Source organism: Hyperoodon ampullatus (genome assembly GCF_949752795.1).
Source record: "Hyperoodon ampullatus genome assembly, chromosome: 9".
Lineage (NCBI taxonomy): Eukaryota > Metazoa > Chordata > Mammalia > Artiodactyla > Ziphiidae > Hyperoodon > Hyperoodon ampullatus.
The window spans coordinates 10,491,169-10,514,108 of record NC_136922.1 but is presented as its reverse complement, the minus strand read 5'-3'; the positions used below and the strand labels follow the sequence as shown (position 1 = coordinate 10,514,108).

The window sequence follows — 22,940 nt, the reverse complement described above, 5'->3', positions numbered from 1 at the left end:
ATCCTGAAGGACATATATTATACAGGCATCCTATGAATGAAAAAATAATAACTTTATATGACCATATCATATATATTCATAGATATAGAATATATAATAACATGAATTTAGAGTGAAGTGATTTCAGTTCCAACTACAAAGATGAGGGAAAACAAAATGAAGAAGATGATGTACGAGTAGTCTTTAAAGGATGGGTAAGAAAGAGTTCAGTAGTAAGTACTAGGCAGGGCAAGGATATTTTAGGGAAAGGAAATGCCTTTGCCAGTAGTAGATAAAGTAGGACTAGGTATGTTTCATAAGAAATTGTAAGTAGTGCAAATTGGACCAGCGCATGGCGTACTTGAGGGCATTGACTCTGGATTCCAGACTGAAGAGGTTGTATTTGAGAACCCTTGAAAGCAGTTGAGTCAAGGGATGAACATGATCAAAGCAATCTATAAAACTTATAGAATGATTAATATGGCTCCCTCATTAAGGATGAGAGATAGTCATGAGGCTTTTAGACCAAAAATTAAGGCAGTAGTATTATGGAAGTAAAAAATAAGGATGAGTTGGGTAATTACATAAAACATTGGAGAGATCAGGAAGAGTGATTTGAGAGAATATCATTGGATTTGGTATATGAACATTCTGGGAAAGTAAATTTGAGTAGACTGGAAGCGGACCTAGAATTTAAGGGATAATAATGGTCAGTTAATAAAGGGAAGGCACTGGGCATTGCAGTTTTTTATAAGAAGTTTGATGGTCAAAAGAAGAGGATAGAGAACTTTAAGCAAGGGTTTTGGAGTTGGTGGGATGGACTTATTTTGGGGAAGTAGGCAGGACATCTCATGCACCAGAGACAGAAAAGAGTAATAGAGATATGTGAGGATGGAAGAATTAAGCTAAAGAAGCAGGTTGAGAAAACTTAATTCATGACAGGTTATCTATAAAAGTGAAATAACAGATGGAAACAGTGAATGCCTTCTTTCCTCAACTGTTCTTAATAGCTTTTTTCATATTATCTTAGGAAGCATAATATTTTCTTGTGAGGATGTTTACTCTTTTCTATTTTTCTTATCGTATAGAAATAAGTAAACTGTGATAATGTTGTGTTTATATATGTACACTTAAATTCTATAGCTGTATAGCCTCTGTGTATTAATCTTTTATTCTTTGGATTTCTGAATTACTGAGCCCAGGGTCTACTTGCCTTTGGTTACAGAAACTCATTAATATATAAACTTACTATGACCCATGTCTTTTTCTTTCTTTCTTTCTTTTTTAAAATTTCTCTCTTTACCAGTACATGGATATCATTTGTACTTAGGACATGATAAATGATTCTAATTTTGTCATCTCTTATGGTACCTTGTTAGGTCTTCACTGGAAACTTTGTAGACTCTAGTAGATCTAACATAGCCCATTTTGGATGAAAGAGTACGAAGGAGGACATATGGTAAAAAGCTAAGGAATTTCTATGTTTGTTGCTGATACACTATGCAAGTATTTTTCTCCTTTTATGATTTGTAAGTCTTGACACCTATATACAGTTTTTAAGAATTTAAAGTAAAAATGATATATATCGATGGGAAACATCTGCAGGGCATTGTTCATATTGACTTTTGTTCAGCTTTCCATTTCTGACTTTCTATATTTAGAATTTGAAGATTATGCTTTCTAAAACATTCGTTTCGTTACTTCAGTAAATACTGATTGAGCATCTGCTACAGGTCCGAGTGGTACCATGCACTCTAGGCATAATTTGTCTTAAGGCTTCCTCTGTGTGTGTGTGCCTGTGTGTGTGGAGAGAGAGGGAAAGAACCTGACTAAATTATGATTATCAATACTGTGTGAAACAAGTCCCAAATATAAACTTCATTCTGAGTGAATTTTGCTTATTTATTATAAAACAATTCCTAAAGCATGGTTTTTAAAGAAACTAAAATACGGAGTTTCAAAAAAACTGTTTCCCAACAGGTGGGAAGGAGAAACCAAAAACAAGTGTGGAAGACTTACAAATTAAGAAGGCAAAGAAGAAGAAGAAAAAGAAACACAAAGAGAATGAAAAACGGAAGCGTCCAAAAATGTATAGCAAATCTATTCAAACCATCTGCTCAGGATTGCTGTCTGATGTTGAAGATCAAGAAGCTAAAGGCATCCTAAATGATAACATAAAGGATTACAGTGGAAAGAATTTGGATACCAAGAACTATGATTCCAAAATTCCAGAGAACAGTGAGTTTCCATTTGTCTCATTAAAGGAGCCACGGGTTCAGAACAACCTCAAAAGGTTGGACACTTTGGAGTTCAAACAGCTCATTCATATTGAGCATCAGCCTAATGGAGGTGCATCAGTTATCCACGCCTACAGCAATGAACTCTCCCACCTGTCTCCTGTGGAGATGGAGAGGTTTGCAGAAGAGTTTGTGGGTCTGGTGTTCAGTGAAAACGAGAACTCTGCAGCTTTCTATGTAATGGGTATTGTTCATGGGGCAGCTACTTATTTACCTGATTTTTTAGACTACTTTTCATTTAATTTTCCCAATTCACCAGTGAAAATGGAGATATTGGGAAAGAAGGATATAGAGACAACAACTATGTCCAATTTTCATGCTCAGGTAAGAGGTTTTAGTTTTTTTATTTTAACTTTTAATTATATGTTTTAGGCAAGTTTCTGTTCTTTGTTCCTCATTTTGCTATAGGTTTAAAATAAAAAGATAAGAATATAATGAAACCTTTTGGGAATATTAAGAATAAATTACTTTCTTGATGTGAACGCTAGAGGTTAAATTTCAGCTTCTATTTATCTGTGGTATTTTTTTTTTGAAAGAAAATCAGTGAAATAATTAAGATTCTGTTGTCCTTTTTACCGTGGATTTATTTTGGAAGTGAAATGAATTTCGCTATGTATTTTTCCAGTCCATACAATAGTTCTCTTACTTGAACATCACTTAAAATTGTCTTCTTGCTTTATGCAGTAATGCTTTAGTGCTTACTTAGCATTGGATTCATCATGTGGAAGGTGCTGAATAAATGTTGGCTATTAAATATATTGTGATACAAAGGAATTATCAGTTAGGTATGTGATTATGTGAGAAAATGAGCAGACCAGTGTATATATTGAGCTGCTTTCTATTTCCTACCCTTCCCTGTGTTGTAGAATATAGGTTATTTTAAAAGCAGAGGCAGAATCCAGTCCACTGGCTCTTGGAAGTGAGTGTAGGCCCATCTAAGTCTGGTGCATTGTTACTCATTCTCAGAGCAGAGACTGCTTAGGTCAAAGATCAGCCAATTTTCACATTTATTTGTGCTAAACTTTCTGTATTGTAAGTAATAATTGACATTCTAGTTTGGAAAGAGGAAAAAAGTGAAGAAAGTTTCTAAGGGATCTTTTAGTGATCATCTATCCCGACCTTTCTCAATTTAAACAAATGTAGATAGGAGTAACTTAGGGTTTTAAGGTTGGCAACAGTGCCAGGAATAGAACAAAATTTCCTTAAACTTCATCCAGGTCTCTTTTCCTTACTTTGAGTATATTTCTTTTTTTGATATGTGTTCAAGTTATAGTCTCCACCTTAAATGATAGTCTGGACATGCAGTAACATCCACTCATACCAACCCCCCACCCCACAGTATATTTGGTGTATATTGTGTAATATACTGAAGTCTGGAAAATATGCTGGTATTTAAAATTTTAATGTGTGTGTGGGGGGGGTACTTATTGCCTATGTAACATGTTTGAGAATTGGAATGTAAATATTTTTTAGAGCCGAAAGGGAGGTGTACAGCATCTGTCACTAGCCCTGTCATTTTATAGAATTTCAGAGTGGCTAGTAATGTGTCTGAGATTACACCTGTGTTTAGTGGTGGAACTAGACTGGCATCTAGTGATAGTATCTACTGTTTATTGAGTGCTGACTGCCAGGAACTATTCTAAGCACTTTATATGTAATAACTCATTTACTCTTCATTACAATTTAATTTTAGCAATGAGGAAACAGTGAGAGAAGAAATAATTGCCCAAAGTCCTTTGGTATTAGATCATTCATTTGTTTTTCATTTATTACGTCTCCTAAGTGCTAGGTTTTATGGTAGGCCTCTTGACTTCCAATGTGATTTGTTTCCACTGTATCATAAACTGTCTGCTGCCATACTATGCAAGTTTTTTCCGACATCTTTTAAATGTCACAATACTTAATTTGCTTTTCAGATAGCTTTTAAGGTTAGGAATTATTAATTTTTTATTAAATGATAATTTTCATCCTAACTTGTGCAGTATGTACAACATGAAATCCGTGCTTCCTTTTATTAAATACAACATGATGCTGGGACTTGTTAATCATGCCAATGTGTGGCTAGGTTGTGGGTCTCAGGTCCTTGAAGAGCCACCTACCCTGGTTGCCATTACCTCTTAGGGTTCTTGGATAATACGTATGGCACAGAAGAAACTCTAGGCAGATGCATCCTCTTTGTTACCAGTTGTGGCTCTGGCCCTGTATCTATGTGATCTGCTGCAAGGACTGCTTTTTAAAAATTAATTAAGTAATTAATTAGGCTGTGTTGGGTCTTCGCTGCTGCGCGCAGGCTTCTCCCTAGTTGTGGTGAGCGGGTGCTACTCTTCGTTGCGGTGCACGGGCTTCTCATTGCGGTGGCTTCTCGTTGTGGAGCATGGGCTCTAGACGTGCGGATTTCAGTCTTTGTGGCACGCGGGCTCTAGAGCGGAGGCTCAGTAGTTGTGGTGCATGGGCTTAGCTGCTCCGCGGCATGTGGGATCTTCCTGGACCAGGGCTTGAGCCCTGTCCCCTGCATTGGCAGCTGGATTCTTAACCACTGTACCACCAGGGAAGCCCAAGGACTGCTTTTAGTTCTGCAGCTTTAGATTTCGTGGCAGGAAGCTGCCTGTGCACGGTCCATGAGCCTTTACCTCAGTATCCTCCAGATCCAGCCATTCCTATGGTATGAAGAGGAGTATCTAGCGAAAAGCTTTCCTGAACTGGTCATTTGATATTTCCCCAAACTGGATTTTTACTTTGCTTGTTTTTTTAAGAGCTTAGAAGACTGAGGAAGTTGTTTTCTGCAGACCAGTTTTTTTTTTGTTTGTTTGTTTAATTAAAACCAGAGCAGCGAAAAGAGTTTGCCCTAAATTCTGTAGAAACTAAAAGAGGACAGTATAGGTAAGATGTAGCTGTTTCTATGATCTTTATAGTGATAATGCTTATCTTTGTGATAATACTCTGTAGTTTTCACAGAAATTCATTTTTGCATCTGTTTAGCCTTTATCCTTGAAACATGTTAACTTGAGTTTTTTTGTGCGTGTATGGGTGTGTATATGTATACACACATGCACACACACACACAATACTGACAAAAGGATCAAGACATCCTGTTCTTTGATTTTGGAATTCTTTTTACTTGCATAATTCTATTTTTCGTCTTCATCTATATCCCTGCCGATTGCCTGAAGAATCTGAAGACATGGTGGAATTATATATTGTCTTGTAGGTCATGTCATTTTTCTGATGTTAGTGGTATAATATCAATCAAACTGTATGAAATAAAATTCTATTTGAGAATAGAAATGGGTTTTCGTAGAAAGTTTGTAACCTATCTGTATCAGTTATTTTGCTGCAAATCAAACCGAAACCCTCAAAACTAAGTGGCTTAAAGATTTTTCTCACAATCTGTTGGACTCTCTGGACAGTCTTTGTCAGCTCAGCTGGGGGCCGGATGGCCTCAATCATGTCTGATGGTTTGCCAATCACTGGGTCTTAGGACGCCTCGCTTATTTGTCTGGCGGTTTGATGCAATGTCGATTGGGGTGATAATCACATTTTTCTCATCATTTAGCAGGTTAGCCTGGGCTTGTACACATGTTGATAGTTGCAGGGTTCATAGAGCAGAAAGAGTGCCCTCTTTCTGGAAAGGATAACAAAATATCTGCTTGTTTAGTGTTTGCTGATGTCCCATTGGCCAAAGGAAGTCATGAGGCCAAACCCAGATTCACTTCTTTTTTTTTGTTTGTTTGGTTTTTTTTTTCCTGGTACGCGGGCCTCTCACTGTTGTGGCATCTCCCGTTTTGGAGCACAGGCTCCGACGCGCAGGCTCAGCGGCCATGGCTCACGGGCCCAGCCACTCCGCGGCATGTGGGATCTTCCCATACCGGGGCACGAACCCGTGCCCCCTGCATCGGCAGGCGGACCCTCAACCACTGTGCCACCAGGGAAGCCCCAGATTCACTTCTTGATGATAGGAGTGACACAGTCACATTGCTCAGAAGGGAGCATACATGCTTGGGAAGAGTTTTTGGCCATTTGCACTCATCCACATCTGTCTTAGTTTTTCTACCATCTCTATTTTCTTCAAATACTCATTTGGACATTGATCGTTCTCCTGTGCCTTTGATGGTAGGGAAACAGAAAGGCAAGTAAGACAGGAGTTTTATCTGTCAAGAAACAATTGAGATTTTTGTCTTGCCATGCAATATTTAATCAGCATGCACTCCAAACTCTGTAGTAAGAACTGTGAGAACATGAAAACTGGGGCAATTATCTTCTAATCACCCTTTTCCCTCCCCCAAACTCTAAATAATATTGTTTATTTTAGCCTGGTTCTGAGTTGCTTGTAGCAAATAACTTATGTCAAGTGTTAACTTATAATTAAATGGCTGATATTTTAATAGTGAAACAGTTATTAAATCTGATTGGATCTGTTAGCCTTGCCTCTCTGCAAAATGAGGGGAGAGAACTAACATTTATTGAATTCATGCTGGGGTCATTCACCATGCTAGGCCAATAAAGATGATTTGACATACCATCTTTGACCACTGCCAGCCTTTGTACTGAATTTTCATTTTGATCAGTTGTGCTTGTCGTGTCCTACTTGAATGCTTTTGAACTGATCTGTTATGGCAGGTACCAGATGTTTTAATTGAGAGACTTTTTCCTTTTTGTACTAGTTTAAAAATGATTAATAACAATTTTATTCTTTTAGTTATAGTTATATGGATATTTTTGAAATGTTGATTATATGTTATTTCTTGTTATATGTTTTAATTTGAAAGGATATGCCAGATGTGATGGGGAATGGCTCCCCCTTGTGGCACACTTATTTTTGTTCGATGTTCAGATTGCCTCAGTAGGAATGTGGTGAGCTGGTCTTGTTTTCTAAAATACGAGACTCCCTCCTTTCCTCTTGCCCTCCCCCCAAAAAGCTCACCAGAATTGAACCAATAGCCTCTTCTGCCCTCACCCCCTCAATTTTTTGCTGTAATAACTGTCCTGTTTTTGTGTTTTCTTTGGATTAATGATGATACTTGCTAGAAGCATCTATCATATCTTCTATACTTATTATGGATAACTATACTGTATAAAGTATAAAGTATTTATAACGTATTCTGTGGAATTTTTACTATCTTGGGATGTTGATAGGTATACTAAAAGAAAACAAGTAAATAAGAAAAACAGGTTTTGAAGTCAAAATAGTTTGTCTAATACTGGGCCAAATACGTTATGTTTGTTTACTGTGAGACTTCTCAGAACCTAGCCTTTAATAGTGTGTGGTGAACCTCTCAAACAGGAAGAGTTTTCCAAACTTACTGGACTATAGAATCCTCTCTTCAGGGACTGACATATCAGGGAATACATTTTGGGAAACAGCATTATTTCAAGTGAGTCATGCCTCATGGTTTTTTGAATTGCATGTGTCCATATTTGCTTCCCTTGGTGCAGCAGTTTTTATAAGTAAAATAAGAGAAAGCAGTATTGAGACTTATAGATTTACTTTTGGCAATGTATTTCCTGTCATAAAGGCTACTTTTTTCTTTGTAGCAAGCCAAACTCAGAATCATAAGGTTGTGTTTTTTGTTTTTTAAAGATTATTTACGTGAAGAAAAATGAATAGGGTTTAGTTTAAACGTAATGTAACAGTTCTTTTCCCATTAACCAAAACTTCTGAGATTTTGTTATTGACACTTACTGGCAGAGGGTTCAAGAAGTCTTTTATTTCCTGCTCTCCAGTCTCCCCCACCCCCACTTTAAAACATTTATAGAGAATAAATGAAGGGAACTGTTAAAATACAGTCATGATGGTGGTAGGGTTTTTGCTGAGTAGGGGGACTCTAGGGGAGGTTTAGATTTAAAATGTTACATCTGTCAACAGCTTTTGCAAATATATGAATAAGTATCATTTCTGTCTTTTATTGTGTTTTTTTTGAGAAGTATACCTAAATTGGGAGGAACAATATGTGTCCTCTTTGTAACTCTACATTTCCCTTTTAGGAAGCATATAGGATATGTTTTAAAACAGTGACATTTTTTGGTATTTCCAGTTTAATTTTTTAACTGCATCAGAAAACTGATAGTGTGATGAATGTTTACTGAAGCAAATACAGTAATTTCATGTCAAGCGTCATCAGGATGTGACATTTTCCAGATTAGTGGTTTTTCTAGATAATGGAAGCATACAGTTGTAAGGACCAAGATTTATCCTTTTCCTGAGCATATACAACATAACTTACCTCTTTATTTTCAGTCTAGGCTTGTCATTATGATATTATAATAGTGATGACCTCGGGGAGCTGCAGCTGTGCTCACCTCTTGCCCCCCCTTCCTCTTCTAAACTTGTGGTTTCTTATCCTTTATGATTTTAGATGTTAGTTAGAATTATGCCTGGTGTAGAAACATATATGTAAGAAGAGTATCCTTCTGTGAATCATGGCCTTTGTGACAGTAATTTTGACTATTTAGAGATTCTTTCAACTCTTATCTGTTTCCTTCTCCCATCCCACTGCTTTTGAGTTGTAATTGTTGGATAGATTATTTTTGGAGAATTGAGGCTTTTTTCCTTATGATTATTATAGATTTACTTTTATTCCATGTAATAGAGGAAACTGGATTATTTGCTATATAATATTGCCGTATAATAGGTATCACATAAATCAAGGTGTACTGTTTACTTTTTTGTGAAAAGTGTGTGGATTATATTCTTGTCATTTTTTTAAACAACTTAAATGGTATCTGTATGTTTCATCAAGAAGTATATACTTTTTGAATTTGAATACATTGTTATGTGTAGTTTTCCATTTTTGAAACATTAAATTAATGGTTCAAACTGATTTAGTATATGTTTCAAGTATTGGGTTATTAATCTAGAAAGTTGTATTAAATGGTATATAATTAAAAGTTACATTACAGTGTGTTTGTTTATTTTAATTGGGGGATAGTTGATTTATAATGTATTAGTTTCAGGTGACAAAGTCAGAATTTTTATAGATTATACTCCATATAAAGTTGTTAAAAAATATTGGCCATATTCCCTGTGCTGTACATTATATCTTCGTACCTTATTTACTTTATCCATAGTAGTTTGTACTTCTTAAGTCCCTGCCCCTGTCTTGCTCCTCCCTCCTCACCCTTCCCCCTCCCCCTCTGTACAGGTAACCACTAGTTTGTTTCTGTATCTGGTGAGTCTGTTTCTCTTTTGTTATATTCATTCATTTTACTTTTTAGATTCCATATATAAGTAATAATATACAGTATTAATCTTTCTTTGTCTCACTTATTTCACATAGCATAATATTCTCCAGGTCCATCCATGTTGTTGCAAATAGCAAAATTTCATTCTTTTTTATGGCTACATAGTATTCCATTGTTTGTATATACCACATCTTTGTTATCCATTCATCTGTTGTTGGACACTTGGATTGCTTTTATATCTTGGCCATTGTAAATAATGCTGCTATGAACATTGGGGTGCATATATCTTTTTGAATTAGTGTTTTCATTTTCTTCAGATATATACCTAGGAGTGAAATTGCTGGATCGTATGGTAGTTCTGTTTTTAGTTTTTTGAGGAAACTCCATACTGTTCTCCATAGCGGCTATACCAATTTACATTCCCATCAACAGTGTACAAGGGTTCCCTTTTCTTCACATCCTCTCCAACATTTATTTTTGATCTTTTTGATGATAGCCATTTTGACGGGTGTGAGGTGATATTTCATTGTGGTTTTGATTTGCATTTGCCTGATGATTAGTGATGTTGAGCATCTTTTCATGTGCCTGTTGGCCATCTGTATGTCTTCTTTGGAAAAGTGTCTATTCAGGTTTGCCCGTTTTTTAATTGAGTTATACTGTATTTTAAAATTCAGATTACTTTCACAAGCTAAGATTATGATTAATTTTTAAAATTTAGTTTTAAATTTATTTATATCCATCCTATTGAGTCATCAGATTATTATCTTTAATATTTGGAGAATGAATGTCTTAGAAGAAAATTGCTGTTTTGTTTTAAACCTGATAGCTAAGTATATGTAATTTATATAGAGACCATACTTAGTGGAATATATCTGTGTTGTGGGTTTTTGTTTTTTGTTTTTCCTGTACTGCGTGGCTTGCTAGATCTTAGTTTCCGGGCCAGGGATTGAACCCGGGCCCTTGCCAGAGAGAGAGCATGGAGTCCTAACCACTGGACCACCAGGGAATTCCCTATCTGTGTGTTTCTTTTTTTTTTTTTCCGGTAGGTGGGCCTCTCACTGTTGTGGCCTCTCCCGTTGCGGAGCACAGGCTCCGGACGCGCAGGCTCAGCGGCCATGGCTCACGGGCCCAGCCGCTCCGCGGCATGTGGGATCTTCCCAGACCGGGGCACAAACCCGTGTCCCCTGCATCGGCAGGAGAACTCTCAACCACTGCGCCACCAGGGAAGCCCCCTATCTGTGGTTTTAATAGTGGACAAACAGAATGTACTTTACAGTTCTAGCACATTTTGGTGAAAAGGGGAGAGAATTGTGCTTTTATTATAGCAAATTATGTGTGTACGTGAATTTACATATAGTATATATGTATTTTGCCATGAGGTGACCAGAACTACGAAGATTCAAATACCATATTTAACGTTATAGTCCAACAAATAGAGTCTGTATTACTTTACTCTTTAAAATTCAGTTTCTTCCAAATATCCTTTGAAATATTTATGAATTTTAATAAGATACACTTAAAAAAAATCATCAAAAGATATAACCTCCTTTTAGGTAGCCTCAAAATAGACATAGGAGAGGAGGAAAAGTCAAATTTGTTTTAATTTAGTCTATTGTGTTAAAATTTCTAATATTTAGACATATTTCATTTTATTTTACTTGTAAACAAAGAACAACATTTGTAAACTTGGAAATTAATGTAAAGGTGTAATTTGAATGAAATGAGATGGCTAGGTCAGTAATGTTCTCTTCAATCAATGAAATGATCATTCCAACCTAAAATAGCAACATCTGGTTAAATCAAAGTTAGTTAAGTACTTAAGTTATAAGTCATTTGTCTTTAATATTACCACCCAAGAAGCTTTACCCATTTTTTCTGTTACTAAGCAATACATGTTTTTACTTAACATTTAAACACAGAAATTTTACTCTAAGAGTGCTGAATGTTAAACTTGTTAATAACTAGTTCTGTTTTTTTTTTTTTTTAATATTTATTTATTTATTTGGTTGTGTTGGGTCTTAGTTGTGGCACGCAGGCTCCTTTAGTTGCAGCTTGAGGGCTCCTTAGTTGTGGTTCGCCTCCTCCTTAGTTGCAGCAGGCAGGCTCCTTAGTTGTGGCATGCAAACTCTTAGTTGTGGCATGCATGTGGGATCTAGTTCCCTGGCCAGGGATCAAACCCAGGCCCCCTGCATTGGGAGCGAGCAATCTTAACCACTGTGCCACCAGGGAGGTCCTACTAGTTCTGGTTTTTTAATTATTAATTGTATTTATCCCTTCTCTATAGTTAAATATTGTTATAGTAGGGTTTTTGTTTGTTTTTTTTTAGAATGGAAGTAGTTATTTGAATTGCGTGGCAACCACTAGGTAGAACTCCAAAATCTATTTCAGTTATTTGAGAAATGAGTTATTTCATGTTTTTGCCTGTTAAATAAACTGTTATAATTTCAGACTTTACATTTCCTCAGAGTAGATTGTCTCTGACTCCTAAATCCTAACATTCATATTAAAGAGCATTCTTTCTTTATTGGTGTATCTTTTGTATGCATGTATTTAGTTCTTGCACATACTCTCTTGGAAAAAGAGTCCAGTAGACCATATATGCATTTGACTTTTGCTTTAAAAGTATGTTTAGGGCTTCCCTGGTGGCGCGGGGGTTGGGGGTCCGCCTGCTGATGCGGGGGATGCGGGTTCGTGCCCCGGTCCGGGGGGATCCCGCATGCCGTGGAGCGGCTGGGCCCGTGGGCCGTGGCCGCTGGGCCTGCGCGTCCGGAGCCTGTGCTCCGCAACGGGGGGGACCACGACAGTGGGAGGCCCGCGTATCGTGAGGGAAAAAAGAAAAAAAAAAAAAAAAAGTATGTTTAAAGTACCCATTTCTTTGCGAGAGCTCATAAATTCAGTTGTGCTTAGTATTTTGGAAGGATTCCCTCACTGAACATTCCTCCCTGCCCTAATTATTTAGTTGATAATTGAGTCACTGCCCAAATTATTCAGCTGATCCTTGATGATGTTGATAATTGAGTCACTGCCCAAATTATTCAGTTGATGTAGTAGAATGAACCAGCTGGATGGCAAAGACTTTCTTGATTCTGGCTTTGTTAGAACTGGTTAATGATTTAGATGAGTTATCTAAGTTTAAACAAGACAGAGAAGATTGAGGCACAGAAAATTTACTTATTTGTATGAAGTGGAAATATTACCTAATGTGACTTGTAAGTCAAATGAATATTTCAAAGCACTTGTAAATTTGTGTTTTACAATAGAAGGTGTTTGATTTCACTGAATGGTCTTGAGGTCTCTCAAAAACTCATGTGACCATTTGCAGATCCAAAACTGAAGCCACAAACTCAGAGTCACGTAACAGAATTGATATCAATTCTCATAAATTTGCTAAATTTCAACTTGATATTTTTAGCTTTGTTAGACTGCATCACAGAAATGCATAGTGATGACGAATTTTCCTGTTGCAGTACTCTTAGTATATCTAAACATCTAAAGCCTAAATATTGTTGTAGAGTCCGATTTTAACTTTTAGCTCTCTCAGTACTGGAGATGCTAGGAACTTTTGGGAGACAAGAAGAAGGTCAGATCATGAGTACAAAATGGAGACACAGACCCCAACTTTTTTTTGAAACTTGGGGATTGGAGCAAGGTTTTATGGTTCTGAGAAGTGAATTTGGGATAGTTCATGAAAACTTAACCTTGGAATTCTGGTAAATGTATTAAGGAATTAATGTATCATTGTTATACTGTTTTGCTTATTATGCTAAAAAATAAAATTCTCTAATGTTTTAGTCAAATGTTCTATTATGATAGAACTTTTATTGTCATGTTTTTGATGTGGGTGGGGGCTTAAATACATTGATACAGAATACTATCTGTATCAGCTGCAATTGTGGGAATTCACCTTGTGATATGAAAATATTTTAGAGTCTGTGTCCCTGATGTGATGAAAGCTCATCCATCTGGGTTTGCCTGGTACGGGACTTTCCATTTTAAAACTGGGATAGACCCAGGCAAACTGAGACAGTGTAATTTCCCTACAGTTAGTGGCCATAAAGGCTAATCCAGAGAAAAAATAATTAGGATTTTGCTTGAAGTTTGTTTATGAAAGGAAGTTGTTTTGCTTTAAAAATACTTTTGTTTACTACTGTTAGTATATGAGGTTTCTTTGCAAGATTTAAATGTGCTTTTGAAAACTTAGGTACCAGTGATTCTTGAGGTATTTAGGTTGTTTTATTTTGGTTGATATTCAAATGATACCCATTTGCTCACACTGTACAATTATTGTTTTCTTCAGCAATCCGAGGTAAATCTTTCCGGTTAAGGAAACTCAGACTCAAGGAATTTAAATGATTTCTGGAGGTCACATAGCTGGTAGATAGCAAAGGTAGATAAGATTTGGGACCTAGGACTTTTGGTTCTCAAGCTCTAGTAGACTTTCATTAGAAAAATGTAAACTGGATCCTAGTTAACATGCTAAGATCTAGAAGGGAAGATCATTCCTGGTGGCCTTTTGGACATACAAACTACTGGTGATGGTTAAATGCAACATTTTCAGAGGGTCTACTTTTGAAAATTCTGACAAAAAGATAGGAACCATTTAGGAAAATATAGGTACAGGAACTTCTGAATATAATTTCAATGGCACTGTAGATCAAATAATAAACTCCTCTGTTATAAGGAGAAATTATAGTTAGTTGCCTGGAATTATGCTGTTTATCTCAACTGTGTTTTCATAAGCAGTGTGTAAGAATAGCTAGAGAAGGTAAAATAGCTTGATTTTGTGCCGATCTTTTCTTTTTTCTTTTTTTTTTAAGTGCCTTATTTTTTTTTTACTGTTTGTGAAAGGCTTTTTTTGTTGTTGTTTTGCTTGCCACACATTATGTTCTAATATTTTCAGACAACATAATTTAGTGTTATCCAGTGATAACAGGCATTGTCTTATGTTTAACTTAATTAACTCCATATCCTTCAGGTAAAAAGAACGTATTCTCACGGTACTTATAGAGCTGGCCCAATGCGACAAATCAGCTTGGTGGGAGCAGTAGATGAAGAAGTGGGAGATTACTTCCCTGAGTTCCTTGACATGTTGGAAGATTCACCATTTTTAAAAGTAAGAGAAAACAATATCAAACAGTCTAAGTTGTGGAAGTTACTTTCATGCTACAAGTGATAACAGATCATGGCTGCTTCAGAACTATAAAAACTTTGATTTCATTTGAATTATAAGGAAGGAAAGGAAGAGATGACAAAGTAGAAGTAATTCTTGTGTGGTGTGTGTGTGTGACTTCTCAGGTACTAATTTTAATGGCAAAGCTAAGTGATGGACCAGAAAATAACACTTGCCTGTAGCTGCCACTTTAGGAAAATAAGTTCCATCCGTTTATCAGCTTTTTATAAACTGAGTGCCAGAGGATTTAAGAGGTACAGGAAGGATGTCTAGACAAGGGAATGGCAGTTTGGGTTTGTGGAAAACTGGCCTGGGAAGTTGTATAACTGTGTTTCAGTCTTGCGAGATCCTAGCTGGGTTGGGCAAGCTGTTTAAACTTTCTGGACTTCAGTTTCCTCATCCATAAAATAAGGTATTTAAACTATGCAGCTTTAAGGCCCCTTTAAATTCTTTAAATGATTTTTAGTCAGATTCTGTTTTCTTTTTTTTTTCCCCCCCAACAGTCCCTGCATTCCAGAAAATATTTCTTCTTAAGGGCGGCTGGGGCTATCCTATTGAGAGAAAAATCTCTGATCTGTGTAGTTAGGTCAGTTATTTAATCAGTAATTCAGAGGTCAAAATGTGACAAGATCAGTTTATCTCTAGTATTTGCCACATAATCTGTTAAACATCTCTTCTTTTTTCACTTCTACATGCTGAATTTTCCAGTCTATATGTGTGTATATATCTTTTTCTTCCTTTTCTTTTTCACCCTACTCCATTCCCCTTTTATTTCCCTTTTTGTTCCTTTTAAACCTTTGGTTCCTTGTCTGTTTCTCCCAACTAGTGACATGGAATTTGGTTGCATTTATTTTGAGTGCTATTTTAAAAACACCATCATTTAAATATTTATGTTTCAGATTTTAATTTTAAAAGCAAATGAGCTAAATGCATTCTTTCTGGAGAAATTTAATTTGACAAGCTCCCCTTTTTGAAAAGAGGGTATGTTTTTTTAAAAAATACCCATTTTGTCACCATTCCATGGATAGTGGCCCTTGGTCATTTCTCTTTTCTTTTCAAAGATGTTAATTCCTGCTTTTAGACCAGCAGCCTTTTCAAGAAACTACTACACAGAAATAAATGTTGATTTTGGTTTAGTTTTCCTTTTTGTTTTGTTAGATTTTGATTATAACTAATCAGAGGTATATCCCCCCCTGTTTTTGAGGTATCCATTTTTTAAACTCAGTTGTTCATTTTTATAGATTCTCATGGAAGACACTTACTTTGCCAACTAATTAACATCATATGACCCATATATTTGGTAGAAGGAAGAATAATAAATGATAAATACAGTGAATCATACCTCTGGCAGGGTTGGGGAAGTGGGGGAAACCATCCAAGAATAATTACTCTCTTGTTGTGTTTGAAATAGAATATTATGAAGGAAAATTTATGAATATATATGAATATATTTAAAATAGGTATGTATTTCAAATGTATATATGAAATGTATATATGAAAGCAAGGGGACAATAGTCTTTAATGTATATTTGAAGATACATTTTAAAAATAATTAATTTCTCTGTAATTATTTGCCTCTAGTGTACACTGCCATGGGGGACACTATCTAGTCTAAAATTAGAGAGTCGAAAAGATAGTGATGATGGTCCCATCATGTGGGTACGCCCGGGAGAACAAATGATCCCTGTGGCTGATATGCCAAAGTCACCTTTCAAAAGGAAAAGGTATGTTGGATATAAATGTTTTTTGCTGGGGATGGGTGTTTGTACATTGGTATGTGTATATTTGTTGAAATTTGGAGGAAGAAGGAAGGGAAAATTTAGAGTGTAGTTGAAATGTAAGTTCAAAAATGGTTGCTGATATAATTTCTTATAAGTATCAAATATAAATAAAACATGAAAAATGTAGGCAAATGACAATAAATTGTAACTAGGAATGGAAAAAAATATCATTCACAACAGAGACATAAACGGTTTTGGAATAAATTTAATAAATATTCAGAAATAAATTTAATATTCATTTTAAGAAAACTAAAACATCTTATGAAAGATATAGAATAAGATCTAAACAAATGTTTAGATCTATGTTCTGGATTGGACAAAAATGATAGTCCTTTGGAAATTTTAGCATTACAAATGGACTCACACTTCCAGCACTGGATAAAATAATTTTAAAGTTCATAAGGAAGAATAAATAAAGTCAGTCTATAAAGCTGTGAAAAAGAAGATAAGTATGAGGGGGACCTTGTCTTACTCAATATTAAAAAGTACTATAAAGCTCAAAAAGATCATTGGAATAGGATAGAGTACACAAACAGATCAAAGTATATTGGGAACTTAATGAGATAAGTGGGAAAAGAAAAATTTATTTAATGAATAATGCTGGCATAAATGGGAGTCCATTTGAAGGAAAACAAAGCCATACCCCAATGTTATACAAGAAGTAAGGGATTTGAACATAATAAATAAAAAATAAAAATATTAGAATAAAATGCTTAAGCTTAGGAGAGATCTTCCTAAGCAAAGATTAAAAGATACAATGATAATACTATTTGTGAGAGAAAAGACATAAACAACAAAGTTCAAAACTATGATAGACTGGACTAAAACATTTGTAACATGTGACAGACTAAAGTTAATATACAAAGAGCATTTCTAAATTGAGAAGAAAAATGTAGAACAACCCAATAGAAAAATAGGCCCCAGGTAGTCGATTGTATATTAAGTATATATTAAAAAAATTATGAGATACTATTTTTACCCATTACATTGGCAAAAATTATTAACAGAGCGAGTATATTACAGGCTGGTAGGTACGTGAGGAAACAGGGTAATATATATTATTGGTCGATGGGTGAGCTTCTATAATCATTTTTTAGAAGTAATCTAAAATAGCTCATAAAGTTCAACATATGTATACTCCTTGAACCAGGACCCCTACTTTTGGGAATTTGTCCCAAGAAATAAAAGCACTAAAGGTAAATGTATAAGAATGTTAACTGAAGCATTTATTATATTGAGATAAATTTTAAAATGGTCTGAATGTCCATTAACAGGAGAATGGTTGAATACATTTTGGTACATTCTTGTTAAAGAATGTGGTGAAATAGTTAATTTCATAATATGAAATTTTGTCTGTTGAGCTGGATATCCATGATATTTGAAAAGAGCAAAATGTAGAGTATATGTCCAGGATGATTCTATTTTTATGAAAAGAAATTAAAAAAACATGTATAAGAGTATATTTAGGGCTTCCCTGGTGGCGCAGTGGTTGAGAGTCCGCCTGCCGATGCAGGGGACATGGGTTCGTGCCCCGGTCCGGGAAGATCCCACATGCCGCGGAGCGGCTGGGCCCATGAGCCATGGGCGCTGAGCCTGCGCGTCCGGAGCCTGTGCTCCGCAACGGGAGAGGCCACAACAGTGAGAGGCCCACACAGAGCAAAAAAAAAAAAAAAAAAAAAAAGTATATTTATGTAAGCACAGAGAAAAGTGTAGAAGAATGTACACTAGCTTAACATTGATGGGAATGGAGTGGGTGATCCTGGGGGAGATAATACTTTTTTTAGATGTCTAAAGATGGTCTCACTGGTTATAAATTTAAGAAGAAAAAACAGAACAGGGAGAAATGGTCATAGAGCAAAATGTAGGTTATATGAGAGCAGGGACAATGTTGTGCTTGTTACTAATGTGTCTCTAGCACCTAAACAGAGTGTCTGTTTAATAAATACATTTTGGTTCAATGAAATTTTTACAAGTTAATTTTTAAGTTGGTAGTAAATGGTAAACTTGGTGTGTATCTCAGTGATTCTTAATTTGGATTTACAAATCATTTTGAGAATCTGAAAGACTCTCCCTAGAATAATGCAGATATATACAAACTTTTACATGTAATTTAAGGGAGTTCACCAGCCCCTTGAGGAACTTGTAATCCTGAGGGATTACAATCTATGGTGTATGTGGTCATTTCACATCACGTTATAGTCTGACCAACTAATGACAACACTGCCCTAGGTGCTGTGCCAAATGCTTTAATGAAGTCTTAATTCATTAGAATGTGGAACAATGAGGCGAGACTTGGTTTGAAAGCCTGTTAGCTTTACACAGAAAGCAACATCATCACCTAGCTTTCTAATACCTGTAAAACATTAGTCACAAACAGCAAAAAAGTATGTTAAAGCATTGTGTGTGTGTCTGTGTGAAAGTTTATATAAAACTGTAAGACAAGAGTGCACAAAGAGTAGCGAAGTAGTAGAGGCTGAGGGTGGGAAGTTAGAGAACCAAAAAGGAAGAGTGACCCTAGGGGATAGACTAGGATGAGACGAGAAAATAATGGGGGCAATCCTGATCTGTCTCTGGAAGCAACAGAAAAATCATACAGGGAGATAAATAAGATGATGCCTCCCAAAATAAATTCTTCTCACCCAGTTCCCCTTCTGCAGCAAAATTGGAGAGGGTTTCTGCAGTGAGTGAGGCCAAGTAGTCAGCAGCTTCTGTATGCCTATGGATTCTAGAAGGTGAGCGCTGAAGGAGAGGCCCAGTGGGAGATGTCTGTCCTCCAGGGTGGAGCTAAAGTGTTTTTTTCCCCTTACCTCCAATAAACCGTGCGTGTTTTATGGAAGCACTTATTGCCTAGTGTTCTCTTGTTTATTTTTTGGTCTGTCTCTCACTAGAATATAAACTCCTACGAGAGTAAGGAACTTGTCTGTCTTATTCACTACTGTCTTGTTCAGTAGCTCCAGTGCCTAGGTAGTGCCTGACACAGAGTAGGTGTTCTGTAACTATCAATGCATTTAAAAAAGTTAAACCTGTCAATACATCAGTACAAATGTTTGAAGGCAATTAAGCCTTAATATACATAAGCCTGCCTCTCTCTGTCTCTTTATATATATAATTCTGTTTTAACAGAACTACCAATGAGATAAAAAACCTGCAGTACCTACCTCGAACTAGTGAGCCTCGTGAGATGCTCTTTGAAGACAGAACAAGAGCTCATGCAGATCATATAGGACAAGGTTTTGAACGACAGACTACAGCTGCTGTTGGAGTGTTGAAGGCTGTGCACTGTGGAGAGTGGTATATATTAACTACTATTTAATGGCTTCCAAAATTTTTCTTGGGAAGTTTTTCAGTAATTCTTCTTACTGTGGGGTAAAAAGTTTCATTTTCCCCTGTATTTAGATATCCTAGTTGTATAATTGTACTAAAGAAGATTTTCAATTGCTAGAATCTAGATTTTATCTTTTGGGCTTGACTGAAGTAGTTTCATTTTCTGCGTGACTAGAGTTGAAAACAGTTGTCTTATCTAAGGTAATGGAAAACCTAAGGTTCACTTGGTGCTTATTGTATGCCCATTTACAAATGTTCGGTTAATTTTCTCTACTTTTAGGCCTGTATTTATTGCACAAGGAGACTGAGGCTCAGGACTATCACGTAATGTTGTCATAGTCATATAGTTAATAAGTGGTAGAGCTGAGTCTGATTTCAGAACTGACTCCAGATTCTTGTGTTTTTTCTTTATACTGTTTTAACTTGCTATCTTTCTAAGGTTTGGTATCGACTAAGTGTTACCTTACTATATTAATTTTTTCAGGCTTTGCTTGTAAGTTTCACTGACTCTTTTGATAGATTAGAAAAATGGATAATTTTCTTAACGAAAATGGATAATATACTTAGAGGTGGTCATCCCTTACATTAAAAAAATTTCCATATATTAAATTGATAAAACCCATAGAGCAAAGCTATATTTATACTGTAAGGTAACTTTGCTCAGTTAGGTTTTGTTTTCAAATTGAGTATTGTTTGGGTATGAAACTTAAGATGGAATATGCTGTTTTGCTTATTAAAGCAGTTGAATTAGATACTAAGTATGCAAGAAATTTTTCTAAGTAAAAAGAAACTGTTTTTAATTCTGAAAGTATAAAATGTCAGTATTGTTGCATAGATTCCTAAGATGTTGTGAAAAATATTGCCTGTATTTTCTGTACAAGGAAATTTTTTCAGGGGCTGTGAATACAAGATTGACCCTTTGTTCAAAAGGGAAAATTTAAAGTAATATTTTATAAATTAATACTGAATGGGGAGGCCACTGTAAACTGACCTTCTTTCTTAACATAAATGAAGCTTTATCAATTTCAGATATACAAAGTGACTAGTACTGAACTAACCCTAAGAGGTCCTTAGGAAAATGACATTAATAGTTTATAATTCAATAATAATAATTTATAATTGTGTTTAAGTTAAATGGTAATTATCAAATATCTGTGGTTGTTTCCATATAGTTTCTAATTCCTTACTATAATGTGGTTTAAAATACTAATTTTGTCAAAGAGTAAAGGCACATTTATCTCTTTGGAAATCATTACAACAACACCCTGTTTCAAATTAATGAGATTTTTCTTGAATGTTTGGTATAAAGGATTTAAGAGTGGCATCAAAATTTATTTAGGGTGGGGCTTCCCTGGTGGCGCAGTGGTTGAGAGTCCGCCTGTCAATGCAGGGGACACGGGTTCGTGCCCCGGTCCGGGAAGATCCCACATGCCGCGGAGCGGCTGGGCCCGTGAGCCATGGCCACTGAGCCTGCGCGTCCGGAGCCTGTGCTCCGCAACGGGAGAGGCCACAACAGTGAGAGGCCCGCGTACCGCAAAAAAAAAAAAAAAAAAAAAAAATTATTTAGGGTGAACTCTGATTTATAGATGGTATTTGTTAAAGTTAGCCATATAGTTACATTTTTTTTTCAGAGATAAATATTCTTGCTTCTTGACCTTAACTTTGTTTAAATCTCTCTTAAGCTCCTTTAAATTATTGTTGGTTTATGCTTTCTTCTCCACTTTATATGTGAGTTGATGTTAGAGATCGTGTCCTGTCCTTCACAGGTCCGTCATAGTTCCCTATGAATAGTTACTGAATGAAAAAACACTTGAAGCTAACAATTTCACAGTGAAAAAGACTGTTGCCAAAGTATGAATATATTAGGTGGCCAGATTTAATTTGAGACAGATTTTGGAATGAGATGTTGCTAGCTCTGAGTTTTCTCAGTATTGTAAAATACAGTTTGCTTTCTGTACCAATGCTGCTTTAATCTCTTAGTATTAAAGATGGTAAGAAAATAATTGGGTTGATGCTTTAAGAGGGTTTCATGGCTCTGATGCATACGTGGTCTATGATCCCTTTATTGTTACTCCTTGTTGTTAAATTAAGCTGTACTAAGGAAATTGGTGCTTTCTCTTAGTGTTTTCCTTATCTTAGTGTTTTGAGTTCTGCTCTTTTTCTCAAGGAGACATTAGGCATTAGAGTATTAGATTCTTTTTTTCATTCATTAATTAATTTTTTTATTTATTATTTTTGGCTGTGTTGGGTCTTCGCTGCTGCACACAGGCTTTCTCTAGTTGCCCTGAGCGGGGGCTACTCTTCATTGCGGCATGTGGGCTTCTCATTCCAGTGGCTTCTCTTGTTGTGGATCACGGGCTCTAGGCGTGCAGGCTTCAGTAGTTGTGGCTCACCGGCTCTAGAGCACAGGCTCAGTAGTTGTGGCGCACGGGCTCATTGCTCCATGGCGTGTGGGATCTTCCCAGACCATGGCTTGAACCCGTGTCCCCTGCATTGGCAGGCAGATTCTTAACCACTGCACCACCAGGGAAGTCTAAGATTCTTGACTTTATCTTAGAGCCAGGCTTAACACCAATTTGAGATAAAGGACTGGGATTGATTGAGACTACAAAGAAACCTTAAACTAGATAGACTTGTGAAGTGTTGATGAATTTTATATCACTTTTTAGTATTAGGAAGATAGAATTCACATAGATTTATATATTTAAGGTTGCTTCTTGGAATCTAGTTTTTTGAAAAATCAACTATGGAAGTATAATTTGTATTCAGTAATACACACACTTGTTATAAGTGTACAGTTTGATGTGTTTTGACAAATTTATACAGCCATGTTACCATTACCACAACTAAAATATAGAACATTTTGTTTCCTTCATATACCTTGGCAGTTAATCTCCCCGCATTCTTACCCCAGCTCCAGACATCTATAAATCTATTTTCTGTCTTTATAGGTTAGTATTGCCTAGTCTAGAATCTCATTTAAATAGAATCATAAGTTGCCTGACTTCTTTCACTCAGCATAATGTTTTTGACATTCATCTATATTGTTATGTGTATTAGGAGTTCATTCCTTCGTGTTGCTGAGTGGTATGTCATTGTATGGATACATCACAATTGATTTATCCATTCACCTGATAAACATTTGAATTGTTTCCAGTTTGGGGTTTTTATGAATAAAGCTCTTATGAACATTCCCTTTCAAGCCTTTGT

General features: G+C 36.0%; 1 protein-coding gene across 1 annotated transcript in view; it reads left to right on the top strand.

Moving 5' to 3' along the window:
* Nucleotides 1-22,940, top strand: part of RSBN1L (round spermatid basic protein 1 like) — a gene marked incomplete at its 5' end in the record, with an annotated part of 62,756 nt that overhangs the window by 37,117 nt on the left and 2,699 nt on the right. Inside the window, 4 exons of the mRNA XM_079711179.1 lie at nucleotides 1,960-2,600; nucleotides 14,431-14,568; nucleotides 16,207-16,349; nucleotides 19,530-19,697. Coding sequence (XP_079567305.1) covers nucleotides 1,960-2,600; nucleotides 14,431-14,568; nucleotides 16,207-16,349; nucleotides 19,530-19,697 — 1,090 coding nt within the window. The remainder of the gene's footprint in view (nucleotides 1-1,959; nucleotides 2,601-14,430; nucleotides 14,569-16,206; nucleotides 16,350-19,529; nucleotides 19,698-22,940) is intronic.